Source organism: Andrographis paniculata, unplaced genomic scaffold, assembly GCF_009805555.1.
Source record: "Andrographis paniculata isolate CXL003 unplaced genomic scaffold, ASM980555v1 Contig21END, whole genome shotgun sequence".
Taxonomy (NCBI): Eukaryota; Viridiplantae; Streptophyta; class Magnoliopsida; order Lamiales; family Acanthaceae; genus Andrographis; species Andrographis paniculata.
Window position 1 is genome coordinate 3,919,929 of NW_026137502.1, and position 16,808 is coordinate 3,936,736.

Here is a 16,808-nt window from a genome sequence, read left to right on the forward strand (position 1 = left end):
CGGTTTTTATATATATATATATATATATATAAATGCACGCACACGTCCAATTTTTGGATAGTATATATATCTTTTTTAAAAAATAATGTATAATATTTTCTTAGATGGAAAATAAAGGATGTTATTTTAGTTTATGCAGTATAAAATAGGGTTCAACGGGTAAACAAGCAAAAATTGGAATTGATATTGATTTTGAAAATTTGTGATGACAGATTTTTAAATCCCAGATACCGTGTCTGCTACACTGTAGACACGGTATTTTAGGAGGGGTGTAATTAGTAGATAATTAAGAATACATTAGTGAAAATAATTATCCTTAAAGTGTGTAATTATTTTCCAAAAAAGGAAAATGACATGGTATGTGGGACGGACAGAAACGGCAACGTGGACATGGTATCTGAGACGGATGAAGTATATAAGGTTACTATGTAAGTAATAACATTGTACAAAAAAGAAAAATTAAAAAAAGGTTGGTTGCATAGAGCAATTTGAAGAAATGAAATTAAAAAAAGGTTGGTTGCATAGAGCAATTTGAAGAAATGACTTGACTCCCAATAAACTAAATAATGACACTTAGAATGCTGATTAGTTTTAATCAATCAAAGACACAATATATGCTATATATATAATTGATTTTTAGCATACAATTGGGTGTTAATAAAAAAAACAATAGTTTACAAACATATGTTATAATTGATCAGATTACATGGTACTATATGTTAATAAACTATACCAGAGGTGCTGTCTTAATTTGAGTATAGGTAATGAACATTTTATTTCCATCTGTTGATCAAAACTAATAAATAATGTGTTGACCGTACCCAAATTGTTTGGGATTTACAAGTGAAAAATATTTCTATTACATCTTTTACACAAATACAACACAAAAGATTATGGAAAGAAACATGAAGCTAATAATAACACTTAAATATAATATATATAGAGCTAATCATAACATAAAAAAATAATTTAATATCAATTATATAATATTATAAATTTAGAAATAGTATTTTTAATTCATTGAATTTTTTTTTTCTCGGGTTACAATATCAATTGACAGCTAATTATATATATATATATATATATAAAATTAGTCTCATCACGGGTCAGAACTTTGGAGCCCTTTTTGTTCTTTCTTACTCTTGGAATAATCCAAAATTCCTTCCGTTTCCTTCCTTCCTTCATTCCTCGCCTATGAGCCTTTCCAAATCCCCACTCTATTAATTACTTGTGCATAAATCAATTCATCCAGAAATTAATCCCTAAGGACTCTCAGATGACGATGCAGACGATTCCTCGATATCTCTAACTGCATTTCGATCCAGTAAGTATACATATGTAATTGCTACGGTTCAGTTGTGTTGAGGTTGAGAAATTGAATCTGAGGGAGATGGAGGCCGCCGCATTGAGCTTGGTGGTTGTGCTGCTATCGTGCGCGCCGCGGCGGATTCACTCGGCGCCTCGCCTGGTGAGCATGACTCTCGTCCGTAATGCTTCGTCGATCGGAGCCTGTAAGTAACCGCCATTAGATAGGATGTTAATTAAACGTGAACTAATTCGATGATATATATATATATATATATAGTGCCTCAATTGATTAATTAATGTATATATGTATATATATATAATTTCTTCGAAATTACTTACGACGATGGAGCACATTACACGCCGGAAATTAACTTGCGGTTGCAGATTGCTTGGACGGAAGTCCGCCGGCGTATCATCTGGACCGAGGATTCGGCGCCGGCACGCGGAATTGGCTCCTCCAGTTTGAGGTAATTTTTTCACTTTCTGGGGGCAAAAAGGGCAAAACATGATTAAAAGTTTGAAGCATGCACTACGCAAACTGGATTTTACTTTACTTTATTTATTTTTGTAAAAATAAAATTAACCTTTTGGGGGGACCTAATCCTAATTGATAAAAAATAGCCTCTACAATCTGCATACTGTACGATATATTCTTTTCTTTTATACTTCCCTTTTTGTTTAAAAAAATTTGAATTTTAAATTTAAATAATAATTGGATATGAATAGATATTAATACTTAAATGTAAATATAGTATTTATATCTTACTACAGAAAAAATTCATGTAAAAATTTAATTTAAAATCCTCAAACAAACACAACCTTAATCTAATATGATCTAAATTAATTTAACTTAAATAGTTTTATTTTTATTTTCTATATGTAGCTTAATTGACTTTTGTTTTAAAAAAATTACTTGATTTTATTTGAACTGACTTTTTACCAAAAGAATTGAAGCTCATGCTTTCTTAGAAGTATATTGGGATATTTTTGAAAAAAATACAAAATTATTACTATTTCCATCCCACATTGGCTATCTTGGTCACCGTAACACTATAATTTATGATAAGTATAATTAATAGATAATTAAGAATGTATTAGTAAAAATAATTAATTTATAATATAAATTATTATAGATTAAGATTAAGATAACTAATTAGTTTAATTAAAATAAAAAAAAAAATTAAATTAGAAAATTTAAAATAAAATTAATATGGGTAATCATTTTAAAAAGAAAGAAAGAAAGTGACATGAGAGACGGACACAAAGGGAAGGGCAACATGGTAAGTGGGACGGCGGGAGTATTTTATTTTTAAATAGTAATAATAAAAGTGCAATAATTTTATCTTTTGTCCTTCATTTTTTCCACCTCATAGTTGTCGCTCGTCACCATATAAAGTATATTAATTTTAAATTTAAATTTATATATTATACCATATTAAAATTTATATTTGAGATATCAAATTAATATATCTATATAGATAATTTAGTTTTTTTAAACATAATTTTACAATTTAAAAAGCACATTAATTTTATTACATTTAAGCACGAGTTTATTCTTTTGTAATTTCAAATTAAAATCAACACTATCTGTATAATTTTCAATAAAAACACATTATTTATTCTCACAAAATAATATATTAAAATATTATTTAAATAAAAAAAATTCAAATTAACACTATGTTTCAAATTGATTTCAAACTACAACCAAACAAATCATATATTTTATTTTAGAAAATTTTGATTTTATGAAATTTAATTAATTCAAATCCAAAATCAAACATGCTTCTGCTTTTATATATATATATATATATATATATTAAAATATCATGCATTTATATTCAAAATAATTGGAAGTTCTTCTCTATCCTATTTGTCATGATTAATAATAATTGTGTCCATTTCTAAGATGTCAATTTTCAAACTCATTATTGTTTATCCTATTTTGTTGATATTTTTATATCTTAGATGTCATTTTTCATACTCATCTATCCATCTTATCAAGTCATGAAACTGTCCCTTGCTAATGATTATGCTATTTTGAAAATTTTATTTTATTTTATTTTTTACAATACAATTATTATAACTTCCTATTTTTATAAAACACCACATCTTTTCTTATCTAAACTAAATATATTTTTAAAAGATATACATATAGCATGATCATTTATACTTTATAATTTCTAATCTCTTTGTTAAATGCATAAATATCATTATATATATATATAATATCCCATTTGTCTAATTTGTATGTATCCGTTTAATTTTTGTATATATATTTTAAAATTTAGCATTATATATGCATGTGGTATAATAGATATATATAAAAAAATACTTTCTAAAAAAAAAAAAAAAGACAATTTAATTGAATAATGATAGTTATATATATATATATTTTTTTATAATATATGTAAGTTATAAAGCTTGTTGTTTTTTTTTTTTTTTTAAAGTTATATTTGGAGTGAATGAGTGAAACATATTATTGAGAGACATTGCATGTTCCCAATTCCTATAGGACAAAAGACTAATGAGTACTTTTTCAAGGCTAAGAGATGTTGTCGGTTGTATTCGATTGAGATTATTCAGTACTGTGCTGACAATAGATAAAATATAGATAGATAATATATGGAGGATAGCATACGAATATAGACGGATAATAAATGAGGTAGAAATCGAAAACACATAGCGTATATTAATATAATACATAAACTGACCGTACATAAAAATAGTCTATAAAGCAAATACTATCATTGATTTTAGTATAAAATATAGTATTATGTTAATACATAGTAATAGTTTACTTAATATATGTTGTATTAATTGAAATTATGTACTATCAGTCAGATAGACTGATATGGATGATATATAACGGAGGGTTAAATTTAGGTTTCGTTTAGATCAATATATTTAGAGTTTTTAGAAAGTTTTAAAAATAGTAACAAGTAGTTAAGGTGATGTTTTGTAATAGTAAATAATTTTTTAAAAGAATATATTTTTAAAAATAATTATTATGAATAAATAGTATCAAAATTTTCAAAGTACGTATATGAACGAAAGCCTTATAAATTGCAGGGAGGGGGTTGGTGCAATGATGTAGAGTCTTGCTGGGAAAGAGCGGCGACTCGACGAGGATCGACTTTTTACATGAACAAAAACGAAGTCTTCTCGGGAATTTTAAGTAACAATGCCTCTTTAAATCCAGGTAGATATTCATGCTTCTCTTCATTTCTTGCATTTTCTTACAACTTTTTTTTTTTTTTAAAAAAATTTGTTTTGGGATAAAATTATTGTTAGATATGACATATATATATATTCCATAAGAAATTTGATTGTTGAATGAGATGATTTTGTAGAAAAATTATAAAATTACATAATAAAAAAGAATTGGATATAGCCTATGTAGTTGATGCATTCATGATACTCAATTTATATGACTATAATGGTAGATTGAAATTATAAAAAATTATTTCTCTAACACTTAAATTTGTATATTTCTTTTTAATTAAAAATATTCTTATTTTTTAAAATAAAAAACTATATTAATTTTATTTTATTTTTTATTATCATAAACAATAATAAAATATAAATTATATATTAAAATATTTGCTCAAAAATTTAAATATATTTTTAGCGAAGAAGAAAGAACTATTTATAGAAATCTAAAGTTAGGATATATCATCACCAATAGTGTAATTTTGGATAGTCTATTATGGGTGGGTTTGTTCGAGGGATTCGATTTTGAATTGAGATTTGAATAGTAAAAATTTTGAATTCTACTAGTTGTATGATGTGGTATAAATAAGTGTTGATGCGATATTTTGAATGTAAAATTAATTTTTAGTATAATATAAAAAATAAAAAAATAGGTGTTTGATTTAATATTTTTTGGAGGTAGAAAATTGAATGAATAGTATAATTTTGTATAAAATCTTTAAAATAACACACCCTATATAAAACATATTCAATAATAACTGCATATATATGTATATATATATATACTCTCTTTGTCACAACTCAAAGTACTATTTTTATTATTTTCGTCCATTCCACTTCAAAGTATCACTTTCTTATTTTAGTAAAAGTAATTATACACTAATACCAAAATACTCTTAATTTTTACCTAAGTTATAAATATATCATTACACATACAATTATTTTTTCATAAAGTCAGAGGGTAAAAATGTAAAAATCTCTTGCACACTTCTACTTAATAATAAAATACTACTCCCTCCGTCCCACATACCGTGTCTGCTACACTGTAGACACAGTATTTTAGGAGGGGGTGTAATTAGTAGATAATTAATAATGTATTAGTGAAAACAATTAAACTATAATATAAATAATTATAAATTAAGATTAAGATAACTAATTAATTAGTTTAATTCAAATTAAAAAAAATAAATTAAAAAGTTTAAAATGAGATTAAAGTGTGTAATTATTTTTCAAAAAAGAAATGTAGGACGGATAGAAACGGCAACGTGAACATGGTATGTGGAATGAATGGAGTATTATTTTTTAATTTACTACAAAACCTCATAAGACCCACTTGGACCGGGACGGAGGGAGTATATACTTTTAATTCATTACATTAATATTTTTGTAGGCATTATTAATTCAATATAGGAGTCATGATCTTTTGAAATTTTTATTCATTTCTATATTTTTATTTGATAATTCTTTAAATGAAAATTAATTCTAAAATTGTATAATAAACAAATTACTAAAAAAAAAAGAGAAATGGGGAAGGCCATATTCTGACAGCTGGATTAGATTGTCAATTTCCGACAGATAAAACAGAATCTTCCTATGTCGTATTCGTATAGTAATTAAACCTTCTGTACAAAAAAGACAAAAACTTTAAAAGCCCATTTCAGACAAACACACAGTCACAGACCCACAAACAAAATAGATTGGTCCTTTTCAATTTTACCCAATATCACTCTATTAATAATACTCCCTCGATTTTATTTTATTTTTATTCCACAAAAATTTTAAAAATTTCATTTACGACATTTTATTTTTTACATATTTTTTAAATTTATTTCCTTTAGTACTCTTTCTGTCCTACATAGATTGAAAAATATAAATATGAAACAATTGAAGGTATTTATATAAATTTAAAAAGAATAAGATAATATGAATGATGTGTGATAATAATAGTGACATTTATTAGTAAATAAATGCTGAACGAATGGTAAGAGTTGATATTCCCTCCGTCCCGCAGAAAGGTTGCCATTTGATTTTTTGCGTCATTGTACTTAACATTGTATTTGAATATTATTATATTTGAATAATTTACTCGGCAAATATCATTGTATTTGTATTATAAGAGACTAATAAACGTATTTTTGTCTTGGTCTCTTGATTTCTACTGCGTATTGATATAATAATTAATATTCAAAGATCAATACGCAAAAAGACCATGGTAACCTTCTTGCGAAAAATTTGTCAAAATTAATAATAAGGTAAATTAATAATAGTTTACACAATAATTCGAAATATATTTATACGATATATATTTATGGTATGAACTTAACAATATTAATTTACACAATACATACTGATTTGTTTTAGTTTGAGCATACACATGCAAATTATATTTTTAAATTATATCGATTTAAAAAATTGAAGGTACCGAAGAGAACCCTTTCCTAAATTTCGAGTACAAAATGACTTCTCTCGATAGATTATTTTTATTCATCCTAATAATAGTTAACATAAAACATTGAATCGGCAGATTTTTACAATTGGAATCGCGTCAAGTTGCGATACTGCGACGGAGCGTCATTTGCCGGAGATTCAATTTTTCAAAACAAAGTAAGTGAATCAATCAACAATTTCCTACATGTTCATATTATTTCTATACTATTTGATTTATTGCATTCTAAAAAAAAACGTTGAAGATCATAATCAATTATAGGATTTGTTCTTTTGAGACTCCATGATTGTTAATAAAAATATATTTTTAGAAATATCATATCATAATATTATTTTTTCTTAAAAGAAATTCAAATTAATATTTCATTTCAAATTACATTTTAAACATATGAATCCTTAAATTGCATCATTAGTGTGTCGTGTGTTCTTACACCCTACAGACATCATTGCTGTATTTCAGAGGGCAAAGAATTTGGCAAGCAGTTATTCATGATCTTCTTCCTAAAGGATTGGATCAGGCAAATAAGGTATTAATCTCTTTATATGAAAAATTTTTACTTTGCTTAATTATTTGGGGTTTAATCTTGTATTTTAGTTTGAATTAACAGTATTTTTAATTTGATATTTTATAAGAAAAAATTTATATATTTTTATCAAGAATGGTAAGAATTACATGATAAAGAAATTAAAACTAAACTCCAAGTAAATATTTAATTGAAAATATACATTTAATGTTATATTTTTTTTACAAGAATTACCGTAGATAAATTATAATGCTAAAAATTATCTGAAAGCCTATGTTTACGGTCTCCTCCGTCTACACATACTTTTTAAAAAAGTTTTAACCCTATTAATCAAAAGTAATTTTTAAAATTCTTTGTGAACTTTAAAATTTTTAAAAAAAGTCTAAATATTTGATACGGTATATATTTTTTATCATGGTATTTTTCGGCATATTAGGCTCTCCTTTCGGGTTGCTCCGCCGGGGGATTGGCTACCTTTCTTCATTGCGACAACTTCACAAGTTATTTGCCAAAAAATGCGAGTGTAAAATGTTTGAGCGATGCCGGATTCTTCCTCGACGCGTAAGTTTTTCCTTCTCAAAGTGCGAACTAGCAAATTTGGTTTGAATTCGATGCATAGCTAACCGTAACTACGATGCTTTTGCAATGGTGCAGAAGAGATATAAGTATGAACCATAGCATGAGATACTTCTACAAAAGCCTCGTATCGCTTCAGGTATGGAAAAATATAATATAATGGAATCTAGAATGTCAGCTTGTTTGATTTGATATAAATATTTTTCTGAACAGGGTGTGGAGAAGAATCTCAACCCAAATTGCGCAAGTTCGCCATTTCCTGAACTCGTACGATATTCTTTTCGAATTTTCATTAGCCACATTGATTAAACTCTAGAGTTACAATCTTCACAATTCCTCTCGATATATATTTTTCATGCAGTGTTTCTTCCCTCAATATTCGTTGCCGTATATTAGGACACCTTTTTTCATCTTGAACTCGGCCTACGACGTATTCCAAGTGAGTTTATGATCTTATATATTGTGTACATATTTTGCACTCATCGTCGAGTTACATAGTTATTGTATAGTGAAAGTTTTGGCTATAAGTAGATCAATTTGATCGAACTGGGTCACTGAATTCTGTTATCCATTACTTTATATTTCTTTATTTATCATAACAACTTTCAAACTCGTAACCAAAATCCCAAATATTGATATTGTCGATCAATCGCAGTTTCATCACATATTAGTCCCTCCGGCAGCCGATCCTCACGGACATTGGTATCATTGCAAGCAAAATCCGGCGGCTTGCAACGAAATCCAGCTAAGTACTTTGCAAGGTTTGCTCCTCTTCCTTACCGCATTTTAAATTGTTACGGATTTTCGACTTTTCTATTTAAATTGACAGCGGTCGATTTTTTTTTTTTTTAATTATATTATATATATATTTTCTTGTAATGGAAACTTAGGATTCAGAAAATACATGCTTCAAACTTTGCGATATTTCTTCGTTACCGCGACGAGAGGAGGATTGTTCATAAATTCGTGCTTCGCGCATTGCCAAAGCGAATTACAAGATACATGGTACGCGCCTGACTCTCCGAGAGTTCACAATAAGGTTCGCATTCTCGTCACAAATTTAACTAGAAATCGATCTTTTACTAACTATGCCAACCTTGATTGAGTCCAAGAGTTTACTCGACCATTATTACAGACGATAGCGGAAGCTGTAGGCGATTGGTACTTCAGTCGACGCATAAGCTGCAAAGACATCGATTGCGCGTATCCTTGTGATAATACTTGCCACAACGAGATTGGTTGACTAGAGCGCGCAAATGAAAGTTTTCTTCCCAAGATTTTGAAATTATATTTAATGTGTAGATATATATATATATATATGAGGACGGTACTACTAAGGGGCTAGGACAGCTGCTCGAAATATATATTTTAGTATAAAAAATGCTAAAATTATGTATTTTTTTATTGATTTGCTCTTCAATTTTTTATTTTTTATTTTTTTAATAGTGTAAAACACAATATAACTTTTATGTGTTAATTTGCCCCTCAATTTAATTTAATTTAATTATTTTTTCAAGTGAAAATATCAAAATCTATATAGTTTTGTTGAATTCTCCCACAAGCGATTAATCCTTTCCCATATTTTTATTTTTCTTCTTTTTACTCTGTGGAATTTAAAAACGACATCATCAAATCAATTAATGTAATTAATGTATGTAATATCTGAGAATATATGATGTATTGTATTTGTATTATATTAACGCATATTGTCTGCTGTATGTGATAATACTATGTAGCAGACCAATGTGCTATTCAATTCAACATGTGGTCGCACTATATACATATATTACTTTCTTAAATAGTAACTTAGATGCTATATATATATATATATATAAACAAGGAGATTAGTCTTGCACATCAATACATAAATATGAGCAAAATATTGCAAATGACCAATTTTAGAGATTTTTTAAGATGAGAGGGATGCCATGTTCGGGCCTAAGTGCGAGAATTATAACAGGAGAATGACGATATTTAGGCGAAAGGGAAACCGAGAACTTGGACAATATTACGGCGAGCACGGCTTTATATTGAAGAGCCGTTAAATTTTTACCAACACACATTCTTCCTCCAAATCCGAACGGTAAATACCCCATCTTGTGGCTACACCCTCCGTATACGTCATTCTCGAATCTCTCTGGCTTGAACTCGTTCGCGTCTTCGCCCCAAAGGCTGCGGTCGTGGTGCATTGACACAAGGTCGATCCATATGTTTGTTCCGCTCGGGATCACCGTGTGGCCGACTTGAATGTCGTGCCTCGCTTGCCTTTGTACATTCGGAACCGTACCGTACAATCGTATTACTTCGTTTATCACCCATCCCATCTGAATTTTCAAAACATGACACTCTTATAATTATTACAATCCAAAATCATATGATGATTGGATCTGCTATGACACCCAAAACTTTTTTAAGGCAAAATCTGAAAGGTGTAAGAATCTTGAGCCTATAAACTCCTTTGCCAGGGATCCTCAGCTCCGCCTACTGCCCAGGCTCCCTACTTCCTCTAATATACACGTAATATATATACATGTTTGTATGTATATATTATGCTCTATTTGTCCATTAAAATTAGCCTATTTCGATCCGGTATCAAAATTTAAAAAAAATAAATATTTTATTGAAAAAGTGACGGGAATGTATTGTTGAAAGTTTAGTTAGAAATTATAGTAAAGGAAAAAATAGAATGAAAAAATTGCAAAAAAAATGTCCCACGTGTATATCTTTTTATCACTTTTGGTAAAATATATCTCACATGATATGAATGTCACGCGCGGCCAAACGATAAGAATAACGATTTTTGCCAATATGTAAGATATAGGTTACCAGATAAATAAATACTAGACAAAAATGATAATGAGGTATACATGAGGATATTTTTTGCAATTTTTTCAAAGAGAATGTAATACAGTGGTATGTAGTGTTGAATGAAGGGTAATAATTAAATATAAATTTGTTAACTTTGTTGTAATTAACTAAATTTAAGTGACAGAAGAATAAATTGAATGGACAAAAAAAATAATTGAAAACACAGAATCAACAAAATGACAATATTGCCCTTACCTTCTTGAGTCCATGCAAGATGGAAACGTCGCCAATCTCCCGATCTCCAACGCCTTCTCTAATCTCCTTCCTTAGCTCAATTTGCCATGTTGGATGAGCCGCAAGCTGCAGCAACCCCCACGACAGCGCCACCCCTGTCGTCTCAAAAACCGCGAAGAACATCGCCTTGCATTCTTCGACCAATTCCTCCGCCGCCAACGGCCTTACTCTGCCTCCATCCTCCGCCATCAGCGCTGCGAGAAAGTCCGTGCCGTTCCCCTTCCCTCGTCCCAAAATCCTCTCCTTAATCACCGAGTATAGAATTTCGTCGATTTCCTTCCCCAATTTTCTCGCTCGCATTGTTCGAATTGGGCTCAAGAGCTTTCCGTACGGCACGCCGACATGGCCAAGATCCGCGAAGAGGACATGTTGTAGAGCCTGGAGTTTCTCTATCATCAATTTTCCGTTCTCGACACTCATGCCGCAGATCATCTTCGCCGCGACTCCGCCGAGCAAGGGGATGATCTGGGCCTCGACGTCGATTTTGTGGTGGCCGGAGTTTATAAGGGCTGACCATTGACGCGCCATGGTTTTTGCGGCCTCCAGCCCCAACGCGGCCGTTGCTTTCAAAGACGTCGTTGAGAATGCCGGAGTGATGAAGTGCTTGCGGCGAGCCCATTCGTCGCCCTCGTTGGCGACGAGGCTTTTCGCGAATATTGCCATTCGATCGCGCTTGAAAATGTCGGCTTTGCCCCATTCCTTCCCTTTGATGTCTCCGGACATTTGCTTGAGGAATTCGGGATCGGCGCCATACAGAAATGGCGCGGTTCCCACCCAAAAGACGAATATTTTTCCTATTTTTTCATATAAAATATCATGTTTTTAAAATAATTTAAAATAAAATTTAATTTAAACATTTATTTGAAAAATACATTTATTTGTGAAAAATTAGTATAGTACAGATTTGCTGTTAATATGTGTAAAATACGCAGACAATTTAAAATTGCATATACTTATAGTTTATGTTTGTAGGTGTGTTGAATGAATTAACATCAATGATAAATTTATTGTATCAAATTATATTATCTATTATTATGCGCTGTCAATTTACGTGCTATATTTATATTATGTTAATATATTATATTGTGTGAGGTCTAAGCCCTATCTTATGTGGTGTCAGCATAATGTCTTGAATGTATTTTGTTTAATTTAAATTAATATTAAAATAATTATAATAATGATGAATATATGTATGCTTTATTTGTTTTCGATACGATTGTCAATATATATTTTTATTATTTTATAAATATTATTTTTTATATTATTGACACGATTAATTATAATATTATATATATATAATTCTAATCAAATATAATGTTTAATAATTAATTTATTTACTATAAAATTGAACTTCAAATACAATTCAAAATTATTTTTGGTGTTTATATTTTACATTTGTATAATTATTTGATGTGATGCTTTTAAAAATATATAGTAACAAAATTAAAAAAAAAAAAAATGTTGCTAGAAGAAAAAATGCTGACTTTTACAATATAAAAGCAAAAAATAAAAATAAAAATAAATATGAACCATAGTTTAGATTTCATCGAACTTAAAACTCATTCAAATAAAAGTGTTAATAAATTAAGCCAACAAACTATCAAAGCTAAACACGATGATATCAATCGAGTTAAAGGTGTTTGACTAACCATATGATTTTTGCCATGAGGCAAAGTAAGGGAACAAAGTCGAGTGCAAATCATTCGATATTCCGGTAAGAACCGATGAAGACGAGGAAATGTCCGTATCTGATTTTTGATACTTGATTTGATTTAAATTCCCTAAAGGGAAACTAGGATTCGGCCCTGAAAACCCGTTAGCCCTAAGTTTCCTGTAAAGCATCCACGGCGAAATCCACCACTGAAAAAACAAAATCGACAAAGAAAATACTACTAAGAGAAAACCAAATAGGGTTGCTAAATACTCCAAAGAATATGATCCCATTCTTATAACAATTTTTTTTTTTTGGTTAGAATATTAGGGTTTTAGTTTTTTATTTTTTTTCTTTCTTGCATGAGTTCCTTTGATTGATCAAAAGGGATTAATTAAGTCTTGGATATATATAGATAAGGTTAGATTTTAATTTAAGGCAGACCTATATATCTTATAAAATATTTTTATTTTAATGCTAATAGAGATATGATCCTAATTTTTCAAAAAAAAACTTAGGTTTATTTAATTAAAGCATGATCTAACCTATTTCTACCCTAACCAATATTACGTGAAAATAAAATCAAAATTATATGGGTTGTAGTTTGGTTGTTATTACTATTTGCCCTTAATTTCAATTTTTATATAATGTAGTTTTTAATAAAAATAATTAGTTTTTTAATAAAAGATTGTATCGAAATATTATTTAAATAGTAATTAAACCTAAACCACAAACCAAATATAAGATGCTTTTGTTTGGGGTCTCAAATTTTAGTATGTACTCCAGTTTGGAGTGATTTTGATTTTTGAACGAGATAATAAAATAAAATATATAATTTAAAATAAATTTAAAAAGCAACATGCTAAAATATATTAAATTTAGATATTGTTTTATATAAAATAAAATACTTATATAATACAGATAAGTAATATATATATATATCTACACATTTATACATTATTAATATAAATTTGATTAAAAAAAAAACAAATAGTTTGTTTTTTAAAAAATTATCAACTCAAAATGTTATTTAAACAAAATATTAAATCAATAGTTCATTTCAAATTAATTTTTAATAAAACAACCAAACAAATATTACTATACATATATATATTTAATTTTAAAATAATAAATTGAAGAGATTGAATTTCACAATTGAATTGCACAATTAATTCTCTATTAATATTATTAAAAACAATATAAATATACACATATTAATATAAAATATATATTATTTACTTATAAATAATCAACAATTCAATATAAAATATTATTATTTATATCATCAATATAATTTTTTATATTATAATAAAAAATTAATTCATCTAAAACACTATGTGAACAGACTGGAAATATAATTAAAATTAGAAATGTAGGCCTCAAATCCAATTTCTTTTGGAAAAAAAAAATCAGAAAACCAACTTGTGGCGGAATACTTCCAACTCGAAATATCTACTTATATTATACTTTTTTTCGTCTCAATACAATAGTATTGTTTACCATTTTTATCCGTTCCAAAATAATAGTTTATTTCCATAAATAACCATATCACCATAAAACTATTCATATTTTTTCATTATTATTAAACAATTGTCACTACTTTTTACACTAATATACCCACAAAGACAAAAAAAAATAATTTATTCTAACTTTTTACCAACTACCAATATAATATTAATATTCTTTAAATTTCGTGATCAACCCAATTAAGACTATATTTATGGGACCGAGGGAGTATATCACATATTTTCATAGCACATTATATAATTATATAGTACAATATATTGTGATTTCAACACAATAAACAAATTATACAACATAACGCAATATATAACTCACATAACACATATTTCTATATAACACAAAATATACTATATGCTTTGTGATGAAATACTAATTGTTAACTTAATTATATGTTATCTGTCTTGTAATGAAATGATAATCATGTTGGATTTGGGATCAAATATGTGTATCGAATATGTTGTTAAAGTCATTATTTTATTCAGTCTTATTATTTAAGTGATCTAATTAATATAATTAATTATTGACTGATAGGTTTGATTGGTATGGAATGAAAGTGCAGCTACCCGTATAATATTATTATTTTGGTGACGTGACAAATTAATAATATTAATTAAGGGCATAATTGTAATTGCAATTATGTTTGCCCTATTATAAATAGGCTAGGGTTAGGTCCCCATGATCAGCACGCCGTAAAAGAAATCTGATTCTCCCTGCAGTTTCTGCTTCTCACCCGTCAAGTACAGAAAAGAAGCCGGCTCTCTGATCTTGGAAGACCAAACCTTTAATCACCCAAAATTTGTATATGGCTTCATCAGGTACACTTCCGCTTTAAATGATCGGGCATTTAAATTCAACAAATCATTCATGTTAGTATTCTAATTTGATCAAATTCAGTATAGTGTTAATTAGATCCAATTAGCATTGTAACGGCCGCGGCAGAATCTGAATTAATAACACACTATAATATCCCATGCAACACATGCAGCTATTAACTTCAACATAAATATATATATTAATGACACAAAACTATAGTATTTAATGACAATCTACACAACATGTATAAATTTAATTCAAAGTCACGCACACATGCTCATTAGTGTTAATAAATACTCTCATAGTCACCGTTCATTAAATCGACACAAGGCAAGTCACGAGAGCGAGTCCACCACCACAACCAATGCTTGGGTCAACTAACACTAGTATGATATTGTCCGATTTGGGCTGAGCCCGCACAAATTTGTTTTTGGATATTCTTCAAAAAGGCCTCGTACTAGTGGAGTTCACTTGAGACTTATAAAGTGTGAAATTTTCTTCTCAACTTCTTATGTGGGACTTGGATTTGTACCCCAACAATCTAACAGCTCATATATATATATATATATATTTATTCTATTGCGATTTGATATCTCAATCTATACATTAATTAATGGTGTCTAGGGTTTAGGGCGTCTTAAATCGAGCGCCATTAATGACGTTAGATTAGTGGATTTGCCGTAGATTTACTTTAATTGATGCTCAATATTACACAAATTTTCTATGTTACTATAGTACAATACCAAAAATTGACGTTTTTTTTTTTTTAATTTAATTATTTTAAATTAGTTCTAATATTTTTATTTTGGTTTTTAAATTAATGTAAATTAAAAAATATAAAAAATTATTTAAAATAATATATACAATTTCATATTTGAAAAATATTAGTGAAATATGAAGTTATTATTCAAAATAAAAAGATGCTATATCAATTATATTTTTATAGTTAAAACTGTATAAACGAAAAATATGAATTAATGATGCCATTAGGATTTAGTGTTATTTACAACCACTCAATGATGAGGTGCAATCAAATTTTAGATGTCTTTGGTTAATATTGAATCTAATACTTTTTTTTCTTCTTAAATATATATATTTATTTATTTTTATCTTTCTTAAATAAATATATATTTAAAATATCATATATTCTATTTTTATAAAAATAATTTATTTTGATCATGTATATATATATATTTCTTATTTATATTACATATAATTTTATTTTCTAAAAAATAATATTCATGTTAAATATATTTATTGAATTATAATATCGGGAGAGATAGGGTGCTGATCTCCCCTATAATATCTAAAACAATTCAATCTCGTTACCATATTTAATTAGAAATCGATTTTTTACTAACTACACCAACCTAGCTCAAGTCGAGGAGTTTACTCGACCATTTTTACATATGGTAGTGGAAGCCGTTGGTGATTGGTACTTTAGTCGACGCATAAGTTGCAAAGACATCGACTACGCGTATCCTTGTGGCTAGTGACAGAACCATCGTTCGATTTTTGGGGGACGAGATACCGGTTTATTTCTTCTCATAAGATACTATTATTTTTAATTCATCTTGAAGCAACATCATCAAGATGAAGAACACAAAAAAAAAATAAATAAATAAAGGAAAAATCAGAAAAAAAAAAAGAAAAGA

The 16,808-nt window shown here is 28.3% G+C and overlaps 2 protein-coding genes across 2 annotated transcripts; one reads left to right on the top strand and one right to left on the bottom strand.

Annotated features, from left to right (window-relative positions):
• The first annotated feature begins 1,015 nt into the window (after positions 1-1,015).
• Positions 1,016-9,558, top strand: LOC127244895 (pectin acetylesterase 9). Its single transcript, XM_051265483.1, has 12 exons — positions 1,016-1,511; positions 1,693-1,775; positions 4,378-4,507; positions 7,043-7,122; positions 7,404-7,490; positions 7,924-8,048; positions 8,142-8,202; positions 8,277-8,330; positions 8,425-8,502; positions 8,719-8,824; positions 8,954-9,102; positions 9,199-9,558. Exons 1-12 carry the CDS (start codon positions 1,391-1,393, stop codon positions 9,304-9,306), a joined length of 1,182 nt encoding a protein of 393 aa, XP_051121440.1. The 5' UTR covers positions 1,016-1,390; the 3' UTR covers positions 9,307-9,558.
• Positions 9,559-9,961: 403 nt separating this feature from the next.
• LOC127245053 (cytochrome P450 709B3-like) lies at positions 9,962-16,658 on the bottom strand. Its single transcript, XM_051265697.1, has 4 exons — positions 16,593-16,658; positions 12,815-13,025; positions 11,127-11,959; positions 9,962-10,387 (listed from the first exon to the last, which is right to left on the bottom strand). Exons 1-4 carry the CDS (start codon positions 16,656-16,658, stop codon positions 9,962-9,964), a joined length of 1,536 nt encoding a protein of 511 aa, XP_051121654.1.
• Positions 16,659-16,808: the final 150 nt, after the last annotated feature.

What these genes read in the sequence shown, in the direction of transcription:
- LOC127244895 (XM_051265483.1), top strand. Translation starts at nt 1,391, where the DNA reads ATGGAGGCCGCCGCATTGAGCTTGGTGGTTGTGCTGCTATCGTGCGCG. An exon ending in CAATGCCTCTTTAAATCCAG is followed by an intron (nt 4,508 to 7,042) that starts GTAGATATTCAT and finishes TTGAATCGGCAG; the next exon opens with ATTTTTACAATTGGAATCGC. An exon ending in GATTGGATCAGGCAAATAAG is followed by an intron (nt 7,491 to 7,923) that starts GTATTAATCTCT and finishes TCGGCATATTAG; the next exon opens with GCTCTCCTTTCGGGTTGCTC.
- LOC127245053 (XM_051265697.1), bottom strand. Translation starts at nt 16,658, where the DNA reads ATGGTTCTGTCACTAGCCACAAGGATACGCGTAGTCGATGTCTTTGCA. An exon ending in CAACTTATGCGTCGACTAAA is followed by an intron (nt 13,026 to 16,592) that starts GTACCAATCACC and finishes TTGTTTTTTCAG; the next exon opens with TGGTGGATTTCGCCGTGGAT. An exon ending in CTCATGGCAAAAATCATATG is followed by an intron (nt 11,960 to 12,814) that starts GTTAGTCAAACA and finishes ATGAAAAAATAG; the next exon opens with GAAAAATATTCGTCTTTTGG.